This window comes from Uloborus diversus, chromosome 1 (assembly GCF_026930045.1).
Source record: "Uloborus diversus isolate 005 chromosome 1, Udiv.v.3.1, whole genome shotgun sequence".
Taxonomy (NCBI): Eukaryota; Metazoa; Arthropoda; class Arachnida; order Araneae; family Uloboridae; genus Uloborus; species Uloborus diversus.
Genome location: NC_072731.1, coordinates 230,036,650 through 230,050,600, shown reverse-complemented (window position 1 = coordinate 230,050,600; position 13,951 = coordinate 230,036,650). Strand labels below are relative to the sequence as shown.

Here is a 13,951-nt window from a genome sequence, read left to right as displayed (position 1 = left end):
AACAGCAACCATGAGAGACGTATAATTTCATGAAATTTCTCAAATGATTTATGATAGCCTCACACGAAAGCTGAACTATATTTTAATAAGCAGTGGCTAACTTTAACCCGTTAACTAGTGAAGTAGGGTGCCATGCACCCCAGAAGGGTTAGGCATTAAAACGTTTTACAATGTTTGCATACATGGCTTTATACTGCCATGGGAAGGTAATGCGCAGTATTTGCAGAAATGAGTTTTATGCTTGTAGTAACGGCGTTTTGGATTCCATACTAACAGGGAAATCTTTAAATTTGACGTTTTGTTTCGTTTTTGATTTTCAGCGGAAACCAAATGAGCCAGCTTGTACAGTAATACTAAAGTACAATATATCGCTGTTCCAGTGGAACACTGACGGAGCTGCAAGAAGCGTAATCTTACAGTAGAACCAAATAGACATGAAACAACCTCATACAATGAAACACAGTTGAGTTACTGCCCAGGTGCCTAAAAGTTGAAAAACAAATCTGTCAGTGTTACTCCGTATGGGGTGACCAAATTTGAACCCAGTGACGCCAATAACTCATTTTCAATTAATTTTTCGGAAACGCCAATGTTCCACCGGAACAGCAATATGACAAAAATGCAAAAAAAAAAAAAAAAAAAAAAAAAAAAAAAAAAAATGAAAAATGAAAAATTTGCAGACATTGCCTTTTACCTCCCTGCGGCAGTATACGAATAGGGAAGTCTTTAAGGTAGTGTTTCAGTTGTATTTTAATGAATAAACAATTCAAAAATTATTGGAAAATTTCCTACTTTAACTTGCTGTGCACAAAAAATAACATGTTGAGATTACATATACCAAAGCTCACCATTTACGTTGCAAAAAAAAAAAACTTTTGCTAGTTAAGAGTTAATAAACAGCGGCTAAGTTTAAAGTGCAGATCAGACAATTGTTACTCAGAATACAGTAGAAGCTCTCTAATCCGAACTAATAGGGGATCCAAGTCATCCGAATTTAACAAAATAGCCTAAAAATTGAGCCAAACTGTACAAACTGCTGTACACAGTAAACATTGTATTTTGAATTCAAGAGAATGAAATATAAAACTGTATGAGAGAACATTTCAAAAATACGAAATACGGTCTCAAGAATACTTAGTTGCTCTTTACTTCCTTTTTATTTAGACAGTATGTACAGGTGTCCCTCGCATAACACGGTTAATTCGTTCCGTGTAGTATCGAAACAATGTTATACGAGACAATTTTTTAAAAATAACATTTTTATTAATTTTTAATACTAATTATGTATGTGCATGAGAAAAATCAAGTTATAAGATGTATCGTGTTATATCGAAACCATGTTATACGAGACTTAGAAATACTATGAATCAAGGGATGTATACCGTGTTATATCGAAACCAAGTTTCATAAAAACAAAGTAAAAACTTAATAGAGTTATCAACCATTAACATAATGTATTAAACAAAAATGAAATTTCATCTTTTTTAAACATAACATTCGAATTATATCAAAATCATGAAGTATTAAATTCAAGTTTCGTACCGTGTAATATCGAAACCGTGTTATAATAATCGCAAATTTGGTACCGTGTAATATCGAAACCGTGTTGTACGAGTACCGTGTTATACGAGGGACGCCTGTACATCTAAATAGATGATTCAAATTCCGGTTTAATAGGCAGGGACTGATTTACGACGGGGCATTCGGGGCCCGGGCCCGGAGCAGCAAAGGAAAGGGGGGCACCAAATTTCTGTCATCATTTTCTTCTTTTTTTGAGCAGAAAGACAGAAAACTCTCCATCACAGTTTTAGGATGGACAATGAGAAGAAGTCTTATTAGACTGTAAGCAAAGTTTGAAGGTTTCCTGTTTTTATGTAATCTGTGATAATTTGATTACAAAACTAAAATTCAGAATGTCAGCCTATGATGGCATATTAAAGAAATTTTCTTGCTTGTTTGAATGCGACAAGCAAAATATTTGAGAAAATGCAAAAGATCTTCAAAAATCTTACTCCTGTGATTTGGAGGAATCTTTTCCTGATGAATTTATTCATATTAGTTCAATCATCGGAAAAGAAAGTTTAATGACCGAAAATTAAAAAACATCCATAAACTTGGTAAATGGATACTTTTGCCAATGTAGATACAGCCCTGAAGTTGTTTTTGACTTTGCCAATCTCCAATTGTAGTGGAGAACGATAATTTTCGCTATTGAAGAGAACTAAGTGTCCTTTGCGTACTCTCATTTCAGATAGTAAATTATCTTCATTAGCTCTATTATCAATAGAAGGAAGTTTGACCGCAAAACTTGGTTATAAGGACATTATAGAAGAATTTACTACAAGAAAACAAAGGAACGCAGAAAGCACATTATGATTTACCTTAACCATCATAGTTTCTCCATCTGCGACTGTAAAAAAATTTCTTAGAAGAAAATCAGGAATTTATTTTAGAGTTTTCTTTCTATCAAAATAATAATATCCAAAAATTACCTGCATGTTTTTTTTTTTTTTTTTTTTGGGGGGGGGGGGGGAGGGGCACCATATTTGTTAGTGCCCCGGGGCACCCAAGTGGGTAAATCGGTCCCTGTTAATAGGGTCCAGATTAATGATGGTTTACTGTATAAACATTTCTTGAAAACATAAATTAAGACAAATGAACCTACCGGAGAAACATTTAGCATGAACGGCCACACTTGGGAAGAATAAGAACTGGACGAACCAAAGACTGACGCAATGGGGCTCAATTCACAGGTCTTTTTCTTTCCTTGGCATTGACTTGACAAAACGGGACGCGAAAAAGGATGAGACGAAGTACTTGAGTGCTGATTTCTTGCCCTCACTTTGATGGAAGACATTAGTTTCTTCTTCGGTGACAAAAGCCAGTTGAATCGAGAATTCTTCTTCTGAGCAGAAGACGATGATTGCCTTCTAGGTGAATTCGATCGCGAATAAGAATCGACACTCGTGGAACGAGTGACAGCCCTTTTGTTCCTTTCAAAGGAGACGCTTCGATTTTTGCGGGAAGATTTTGGAGTCAAGCATGAAGCGTAGTCCTTTCCAGTTTCAATTTCGGGAGATGTCTCGTTGGCTATATTTTCAAAGTTAAATTTTCGAGAATCGGCCATTGCGCTTGGAAGTAAGGCTTTAGCTGTTCGGATCTTTGATATTTCTGTAAGGTTGCGGTAAAGAACTATTGACTGATGCGCAGTTCCATCTAGCGCAAACTAATCGCTTTAAACAGTTACAGTCGTGAGTTTATAATAGTAAAGACGATTAAAACTGTAGAACTGTTTCTAGGAATTCATCGTTCAGATTTATTTTGATGAGGTTTACAATCTCAGTGTTTCGCTTCCCTTAGATATGATATTTTTAATCGATAAAATACAGAACATATTCAGACGATACATGACATATACATGAAAGAATTTACAACACAAGAGGAAGTAGACGGGAGCGAGGGAGGTACTCGATCCCATCGCCTCAAGTGTCTCAAGCAGTCGCTCGGACCACTCGACCACTGAGGTGAGGCCTCAATATAAAACTGAGGATTAGAAGATAAATGCTCATAATAAAAACAAGATAACAGGATAAATTCTCTTTTTAAGTAAATCATTGCATTGAGCTGAAAATTGGGCCCAAATTGCATTGGGCCAAAATATTTTCTATAAAAAAATAAATCTCAGAAGATTAAATCCTCATATAAATAATAGCCGATGATCGAGTAACCCGCGTGTTTCAACAATGAAACTCGCGCCACGGCATGATAATATGTTTTCGTAATGTTTAACGTGCTGGGAAAGGCATTATTGTGACAAGGCTGAACTCAATCCGGTAACTTAACTGTTTTACTGGTAAGACTATGTCATTTGAGGGGAATCATGAAATGAAAACAATGAACGCTACCTACTGGAGTTTAGGGTTAATCCGCTGGAGTTAGGATTACAACTTTAACTATCAAGATATCACCAAACAGGCAGTGGCTTCGTTCAAATGTAGAAGAGTAGAAGCAATTTTCACCCGTCGCACCTTGACGGGCGACTTTCTAGTTGTATTAGAATAGGAATGGCATATTGACTGTGAATGGCATAATGTTGCAAACTTATTCTGATTGGCCAAAAGGGGCCTCCGTGGCTCTGTGGTAGAAGCTTTGTCTCTTATGTCGGAGATCGTGGGTTCGATTCCCGCCGGAGACCTGGGTGTTATTTCCTTCTCTTGTGTTGTAAATATTTGCTGTGTGTGTCCGGAGGCAAGACGCTTGGCACGCAGTCCTCTATGTATGTGAAGCTGTTTAGCGTCTAAATAAATAAATTTTCCAAAAGGGGCCTCGGTGGCCAAGTGGTTTCGCCAACTGCTTTGTAAGCAGAGAGGCGCGGGTTGGATTCCCGCCTAGCCCTGGGTGCTCTTTCATTCTCTCATGTATTGTAAATCTTTCATTTGTATTGTCCTGAGAACAAAATTGGAACTATATCATGCGTAAGGGAGGCAAGACACTTACATTGTAGTCCTCATCAAAACAAACCTGTGCAATAAGCACCAAAAAGAAAGAAAGAGTTGGCAAAAATGTCGTCACTGAGCTGGTAGCTTGGTGCACTTGAGGCTCTAGCCCTTGCTCCGTACATCGGGCTATTTCTTTCCTTCCTTTCTACTCTTAATTCTTTCATGTGTTCAAAATAACTGTGACTCATTTCTAAATAGTTTGGAAATAATGAAATGTTTGCGCAGTCTACTGATGCATCAAGTAAAGCTGGATACTTCTCTCATAATAATAGTAAAATGCCGATCAGTGAATCGGCGCGTTGCTTTGGGGAGCTTTCCTCGCGACTCTGAAGCGGAATACGATCTCTATTAGAATGCTTACTCTGTGGGATGGATAACATTTTCAATGTTCTCGAGTTTTATGTTCCCATTGAAACTTTCATGAAAGGAAATATCTTGTTAAAAGGAAACTTTGTTACAGAGAGACTTCCCTTTATACTACTAACTACTACAGAAGTGCAATAAAAAAGTTTGGAGGTTGGGGGTCCACTGATTTCAAGCCATGTTGCCAATTCTATTGTAGTAATATGAGGATGAACATTCATGACTAACCTCCCCTGCCCTCGGGGGTCTTCAGGTTAAAACGGAACACCCTGTAGATATTTTGTAGAAATTGGAAAGAAAATGTAGGCGAAAAACTCATTCGTTAAATCTATAAGTCCATTTTCAGGGTGAACTAGCTTGCACAAGCTCCAGAATTGAGCAACAGATTTGCTTCTAACGGTATGACTGTCTTCTAAATCAGTGATGCCCAACCTTTTTTTTTTACCCGATAACCACACTTGATATTAAAATGAATCTCGTGGGTTGAAACATACACTAAATTTTGACATAGAACTTTTTTTTCTCTAGATAACACGGGAAAGAAAGGAAAATTACAGAGTTCTAGAGCTATATTAATTTTATCAAAACGAAGTTTCCATCAGTTTGTCAGAAACCAGTTTCTGACTAATAAGTTCCAACTTCGCAAAATTAATAATCGGTTGTTTTGGAATGTTCGAGAACCTAAATTCTGGCTCTTAGCATTGAACATAACAGCGGGTCACATAGATCAACTTCGTAGGCCGTAGGTAGCAGGGCATATTTTAAGGAAATTTGACTGCGTGGGCAACTCCAACTTCCTCGGAAGGGGGGGAGGGGATTGTAAATGTGCAGTTTATGCTAGTTGAATAATCGTCAAAAAAGAGTTGGGGTGTGAAAATTGGAATTAGGGAAGTTATTGCTAATGGTCGTTTTTTTCGATAGGAAAAGAGTGTAAAGAGCATAAACGCTGTGACTCAACGTTTAAAATAGTTCAAACAGTCACTGAGTTTTTTAATTTTTTTAATTTCATTCATTGTAATACAACCATTCATTTTCATTTTAATACGAACAAATTCAAATAAAATTGTCTTTTTCAAAAAAAGATTTCATATAAAACCTCTCTTTGTAAAGTTCAGCTTCTGGTTTTCCTTCTCTTCGGAAAATATATTTTACAGAAAAATAAAAAATATATAGAAATACATAACCGATGGAAAAATTTAGGAAAATGTAGGTGGGCAATTTTATTTGACTGTGCAGGCAATTGTCCGAAAAACCTCCATTAAAATATGCCTTGGTAGGTAGGCACCATTGTCCTAAATAAATCACATTTTTGTTCAAAATTACTTTACTTTCTATATATCGGACAACTTACATTCCATTCGGATACATTTAAAAAAAAAAAAAAAAGTGTTGTATCTGCACCTCAGAGCCAAACTAATAAGTCCAAAAATTGCGATTTTCAGTTGATTAGTGCGTTGTATAAAGAATCCTATTCCGCATCGAGCCATGTGAACGTAATTCTTAAAAAAAAAAAAAAGATTATGTTTTTAACAATTTTGAGCGTATGAAGCGTGTGGTGGTGCTGCAGAGGAAGGCGGGGGAAAATAAAATCATAGGAGTTCAAAACAGTCAAATGAAAACAATAAGAAATTCGTGATTGCTCAAAAAATCCTTTGTAATGATTTACCAGTATTAAAAGAGCGGAAGTTCAATCCTTTGTATGCACCAAGCGACCGTTTTTCCTCTCTCTTGTAAAGTAGCGATTATGTGACTTACGTTAGTCTGCCTCTGAGGTAGATATATTATCTGATAAGTGTTATGTTTCTTTACATAATAAAGATTCCAAAGGAATGCATTAGTTGAGATTTTGTTTCTTACCGCTTCGTCCTCTGCATGACAGGAAAAACTTTCGCCCTGGTGGGTTTCTAGCGACCTGTAACTGTTGAAGGGCTTTCTTCTTTTGTCTGGGTCGACGGAATGTCGCCGGAGCAGCGCATCTGCGAAAAAACGAATAATGAAAAAACATAAAATCTTAAGAGATTAAAACTAGAAGAATATCGGGGGAAAAATACCACTGTAAATTTTGAATATATCTATACACACACACACACACATACATACATACATACATACATACATACATATATATATATATATATATATATATATATATATATATATATATATATATATATATATATATATATATATATATATATATATATATATATATATATATATATATATGTATATATATATCGGGGGGAATCGGGGAATATCGGGGGGAAAATACCACTGTAAATTTTGAATATATCTATACACACACACACACACACACACACACACACACACATACATACATACATATATATATATATATATATATATATATATATATATATATGCGCAAAAGCAGCAAACCGGTTAAGCTTTGTAAACAGCTTACGAAAAATTTTAAGGTTTAAATAAAATACCATTCGGAAGCACAAAATATTAAAGGAAGAACAGAAAAATGAACAATAAATGGAGCCAGTACTCATCAGCAGTGGAAACTCTATCTATGGTTGAAAAACCAAAATATTTTAAATTAAACTTAGAGAGGAATGGACAAGTTCCAAATATCTATTTTTAACCTTCTGCACATGTCATCACAAGTAATGAAATGCCATTCATTGATGACATTAGCGCAGAGCGCACTATTTAATTCGCTTCTTGATTATCATTTCGTGGAAACGCGGTAGACAGCAAGCGTAAGAATTCAACGCGCCAGTGGAATAGAGCTTTCAAGTCATAAAGATCACGCTTTGTTTGAAAAATCGGACATTTTCATGGACACCCCATGTATTTTTTTTTTTTTGCTTATTCTATCAATTTCAGTGACTAAAAGTAGCACTTTTGACTGATGGAAACAACCCTATTGCGACCCAAAGTGCAAAATTTATTTAAAAAGTTATCGATTTGTATCGAGTACAAATAATGCTTTTTTTCATGTTATTGAGAAATCACAATCTAAAAATATCAAAACAATAATTATTGTTTAAAAAATACACTGTTTCAATTTATACATCTCTAATGGTCCATGAAGGCACATCTGTTCTTTAGAGCAGGAAATAAAAAGCAAGTTCAGTCATTGGTTTAGTAAAAGCTGACCCAAAGACCTCCGAGTCACGTGACTAAACAACGACGAATGGTTGGCACGTTTCGTATGAAGTAAGAGGAAGAAACCTCATTTCTTCCAATGCTTTGCTTTAAAATTTATCACGTGACTTGGAGTCTTGGTTTCATGAATGAAAGTCTTCACTCCCTCCATTTTATCTCTTCTCAATGATCCGTTCCAACCATTTACACAAAACAAATTGGACTAATTTTCAGGAAACTTCCATATGTATTATTTAAAGCCGCCGTTTAGTTTTTTTTTTTTTTTTTTTTGCTTTCTTATGGGGCTATGTTAGGCCGTGATTAGAGGCTTTACCGCCATTCAGCAGTTTTATGCAAATTAAACGTCCATACTGTACTGCGAAGCAGTCTTTAAAGGGTTGAGACGGAATCAAAAAATTAAAACTTGAGATGTAACTAATCTGAATAACGTATTTGAGTACTATGCGTTTTTTCTCCTGAAGACTAGCACACTTCTTCTTCAAATTAATCTGAATTTAAATAGTCAACCTTTGATGTAAAATTCACTCACTATGACGTAAATCAAAAACACTCCCCCCCCCACCCCCACCCTCCAAAAAAATCATAAAAGTATTTTTTAGTTTACAAACGAGCTGATTTGTGCATCTTATGACTTCCTTTTACGTTAATTTAATGATAATAGAGCCTTGGACTTGGAGTAAGCACAGAAACACTTTAAATATTTTCACCCCAAGTTTGTTGCAAACCGGAGCAAAAAAAAAAAAAAAAAAAAAAAAAAGACGATTTATAAATTAATTTTCCCAATATTGGCAATTTTAATGTGATTTAATGGTTAACTCTCTAAATATCGCCAATCGTGGCCAAATTGAAATCAGATTTAAAAAAAAAAATAATAATAAAAAAATCGCCAATTTTTTTTTTTTTTTTTTTGCCAAGTTGGCGACAAAAGTTGACGAATAAAAGCTTGGCGATATATAGCCAAGTGTGTGCAAAATTATAACACCACTTGAGTTCACATACTAGACGTTAAATCCTGGTTATCACAAATTTGCCATTTCAACTGCGCTTGCACACGGACTTAGCTATTTGGGCTTTCTGTTTTAAGATTTCGCGTTGCTTGTTTATATTTAGGCTGAGCTAGAGTCCCAACAAATTAAAGAATGCGATTAGAGTATTTTCACAGCGATTTCGGGATACATTATATGAAACTACGGTTATGAATAACTGATAATCTTCATAATGAAAAGAGAAAAATGACACTTCAATATTTATTGGTTTGGAAATATTTATTTAACGTAAACGTAAAACACGTTATGTACTTCAAAAATGAATGGAATATGAGTACATATATCCGTCTTTTGTGGATATTTTACGTTAGGCGTAAACAGCTTAGTATTATACATTTATATTCAGATTGAGGGTTCGGCTTTGTATTAGAAGTGATGCTGCAATTCGAGTACGCTCTTCTGAGGTTAAAAATTTGGCCCTGAAAATGGCCTTTGTTTGATAGAAAAATCAGACTCCGAATCCATTAATAAATAAGGCGCAAAACTCAATCTTTACCGTGGCCTAAAAACTAAATCAAAGAAAACTTTGTAATTTCTAATTTTTATCTGTTGTTATCTCATATTTATTAACAAATTTAAAATGTTTTTAATTAGTTTAAGCAAGATTTTTGAAATCAGCAAAGTCCGCGCCCAAGCGCAGTTGAAATGGCGAATTTATGATAACCAGGATTTAACGTCGAATAGTTTGCATTGAAATTAGCAATTATTTCCCCACAAAAAGGTGCAAAGAACCCATTTGGAACATCCGACTGCAACCAAAAAAGAGAAGTGCATAAGGATCCCATTAGGAATCTACGCACCAAATTTCAACTTTCTAGGACACACCGTTCTTGAGTTATGCGACATACATACGCACATCCGCACATACATACAGTGGCTCCCAAAAGTGTTCGTACACCTACGACTTTCAATGAAATAGGCTCCATGCATTGGTTAGAATTAATATTTCGGAATAGGTATTTAATTATAAGATTTATGATCTATTTTTAACAAAACTACACGAAAATGTTTAATAAAACATTAAAACTTAATTTTATAAAAATCGAAAACCAAAAAGTGCCGGAAATTTTATCTCACAAAAGTCTTCGTACACTTTGAAAAAATGTCAAAAAATTAGTAAATAATCTAACTTTTTACAAAATTATTATTTAGTAGAATATTATGCAGTATCAACTACAGCTTTTAAACGTCTGGAAATAGATTTCATTGTTTTTTCTTTCGTTTCTTATGCAATTTCTGAGTAAGTGTTCAGCCGCTCTTCGAGTCTTACTGTTTCTAGTTCGTTTTTCATTTCAATGGTGTATTTTCGTAATCTAGCCGCCAGATATCTCCAAATATGTTCCATTAAGTTTAAATCTGGCGATTGAGGAGATATTTCTAAGTTTAAGGACAATTTTTGAGGCACCAAACGCAAACGTGTACTTCTTATCGTTATCTTGATAAAAAACAAAGTTGTTTCTGATCACCAAAGTTTGGGCTAATAATTTAAAATTGTTTTTTAGAATAATTAAATGAACAGCATGATTCATTATTTCTTCTAAAAATTCTAAATTTCCAAGTCCTGATGCAGTTATGCACCCTCACACAAAAACACCTTCACCGTCCTGATTAACTGATCCAACTAAGTTCTGAAGATTAAATTCCTCATTTTTTCTTCTATTGACAATTTAACCCAAAATATTGAATTTATTTTTATCTATAAGTAAGACGTTGTTCCAAAACGTTTTGAGCTTATTTATCATTGATTTTACGACGGAAAGTGTAAGTTTACTGTTTTTTGTATGGACAAGAAAATTTCTGCGTGAAGAGGTCCCTTTTAATCCAACTAATCAGAGAACTTGGCGAACAGTTTTAGGTGAAAAGTAAACTAAAACTGTTTCATTCAATTCTGCAGAAATTTTTTCAGCACTCAAATGTGTATTTTTCATAATTTTTTTAACTGTAATCATCCGATAACGCTTTGTTATCTTTGCCAGTTGACCTTTTCTTACCTTGTTTTCGATCCGATTCTTGTCTTTTAATTTATTTATCAAGCACTTCACCATAGAATGGTATAAATTAACTAATTTAGAGACATTTTAAACCAATTCATGTCTACTGTGAGGGAAAAAATCAAATTTCGAATCGTGTTTGTTGTTTCTATGCATACCTGCCATTTAAAAATAATAAGCAGAATATTAAGGAATAAAAAAAACAAAAAATTAAAGGCAAATAACTTTACAGTGTCATTACAATGCAAAAATAATAAAAAGACCACATATGATAATTTTAATCGTGAATTTATTCGAAAATATTTCGGTGTACGATGACTTTTGTGACGCATTTTTTCTCTGTCTCTTCGCTTTTTGACAAATTTAAAAAATAAAATCTGGAAATATTTTGAAAAAAACTACTGGGTTTTAATCAAAATGGCATAGAAAGGGTGTGAAAAAAAAATTGGACTTCATATTCGAATTCAGTTTTGCGTTATTTTGGTTTTACTACAAAATTTCAAGGTGTACGAACACTTTTGGGAGCCACTGTACGTACATACAAACGTCACGAGAAAACTCGTTGTAATTAACTCGAGAATTGTCTAAATGGATATTTCGGGCGTCTATACGTTCTCAGGCACTTACCCACGTGTGGTCGAGTCGAAAAGAAAACTCGACATTCATTCGGGGGTGAGCAAAATGGAAATTAAGGCCGATTTTTGAGTGAAAATGTTTTCGCGAATACAACATTTCCTTTTTTGTAAAATGAAGTAAAAACAGAAAAGGGCTTGCTTTTCCCAAAATAGTTGCATTTGCATCAGGGACGTAACAAGACTTTTACTTCGGGAAGGATTTCACATTTCTCGCGAAATCTATAGGATCAATTAAACTTGATTTTACTCACATATTCTATTGATTTTTGAAAGAATAGCTGTTTTAGAGCAAATATAAAATATCAATCATCTATTTAATGGAGGGAAAAAATCTGATGTGTGCGATGTGTAATTTCCTTGTCCTATTAAATAATCCATGTATTTTTGATAACTGAAAATAACAGATTTTTACAATAATAAAAATTATATTAAATGTAGAGTTTGACTCTTTCAAATTTAAAAGCTTCGAAGCTTTTGTTAAGTGATAGGTTTTTAAGTTCTGAAGAAAAACGTTACATTCTCTTGTAAGAAATGGTATTCGCAATCAGTAAGAAAAAATAAAAATTTCAGATATAGCACTGAGTTAGTAGTTTTTCAATAATAAAAGTTTGATTTTTCAAATGAAATTAGGGAAAAATAAATCAAAAGAAAATAATAATAACAACTTTTCCAGAAAAAAAGTGTGATAAAAAAAACATTTTTTCGAAATGGTTTTGAAAATTTTCAGAAGGGGTTTGAACCCTTAAAACCCACCCGGGGTTTTAAGGGTTAGAACACGAAGGTCCTGATTTGTTTGTAAGATTCAAGGCGAGAAGGCGCTATCAAAATTTTTTTTTACAGTAATTTTCAATGAATTTCTTTTAAATTTTCAGCATAGTTATATGATGCTAATACCAACTCAAATATAAAATTTCATTGAATTATTTTTAAAAAACTTTAATTTAAATTTCAAAAAAATTAATTTTTGATTTTATAATGCTTTTTTCATATTAATCCCAGCTTATGAAATTTCTTCAAAATTCTAAAATACTAGCTAAATATGATACGTAAAGCAACCGAAAATAGAATGTTGGAAGTAATTTTTCAAAATGTTGTGGTAAAGATAAATAATGGGAAAAAAGCCGAAAAAATAGACGTTTTCGGTAAAATATGTCCATATTTCAATAAAATATACTTGACCTATATTAACGTTCTGCATTTTTGATCTGTTGTCTGACAGTCAAAAAATTTTCAAGTCTCACTAATTTCTGATTGATATATCGCACACTTTTCTTGTCTATCAAATTAATACTGCCCCGTTGCGTATTTTTTGCTTTTTCGACACAGTAAAATTGCTATATCTTTAGGTGTTTCCAAGTCATTCCCATGTTTGACTTCTGACAATTTGGAATTTGTCATACTTTTCTGGAATTCGTATTTATCAATTTTCTTTATCAGGCTATCAGGCTTAAAAGAATTTGTAACATCAGAGCCACTTTCATTCATTAGTGATATCACGAAAGCTTTTAAATGACCACTTTTTTCGGTTTCTCTAAATCATGTTTACTTCCCTGCATGACGTAAAGGAAGAATTGCTATATTCAAGAAACAATTTTTGTTGTGTTTAACGGAATTGATGTTCTTGATAAGAAATCTGACTCCATAATTATCAAAAAAAAAAAAAAAAAAAAAAAAAGAAAAGAAAAGAAAAGACTTTTATTTACAAGATGTTGATCATCAGAAGAATCGAAGAGCAGTGACTCTGTTGCACTAGATTTGTGCCATAAGTATAAAACACGCAACTTCGGTTATTTCCTTCAATTGCATTATATATTCGCAACTCCAATGAACTATAGGGGGCACTGCACGCACTGTCTAATGGCGGATAAAAAAAGGTAAAACAAACACATGCCGTAACTTTGTGAATGACAGTAATTTTTCATCGTGTTTGTGGGAAGCTTTCTTTTCTATTCTTCCGAAATTACATTGCACCACAAACTGTCTGGAACTTGTAATTTACCCCCAAAAAACACGTGGAATGGAATGTTTTACCTTTTTCGGTAGATTTGTTAATCACCGTTAGGTAGCGTATTCGAGCTCTGTAAATGCTTACTCAAATTCCAACCCATGTAAAAGTTTTGACCAGTTTTTTCGTGGCGTCTGTACTAATGGGCAACCAAAAAAAAAAAAAAAAAAAAGTCCATTTTGATAAGTTTTGTCATCATAACTGCATGTAGATTTTTATGCATTTCTCGTTTAACGTAAGAATAGCCGAGTTGTGCATCTCCTTTTAAAGTTTC

The 13,951-nt window shown here is 33.9% G+C and overlaps 1 protein-coding gene across 1 annotated transcript in view; it reads right to left on the bottom strand.

Moving 5' to 3' along the window:
- Positions 1–13,951, bottom strand: part of LOC129234203 (5'-AMP-activated protein kinase subunit gamma-2-like) — a 192,139-nt gene that overhangs the window by 64,841 nt on the left and 113,347 nt on the right. Inside the window, exon 5 of the mRNA XM_054868122.1 lies at positions 6,720–6,838. Within this exon, the coding sequence (XP_054724097.1) occupies positions 6,720–6,838 (119 nt within the window). The remainder of the gene's footprint in view (positions 1–6,719; positions 6,839–13,951) is intronic.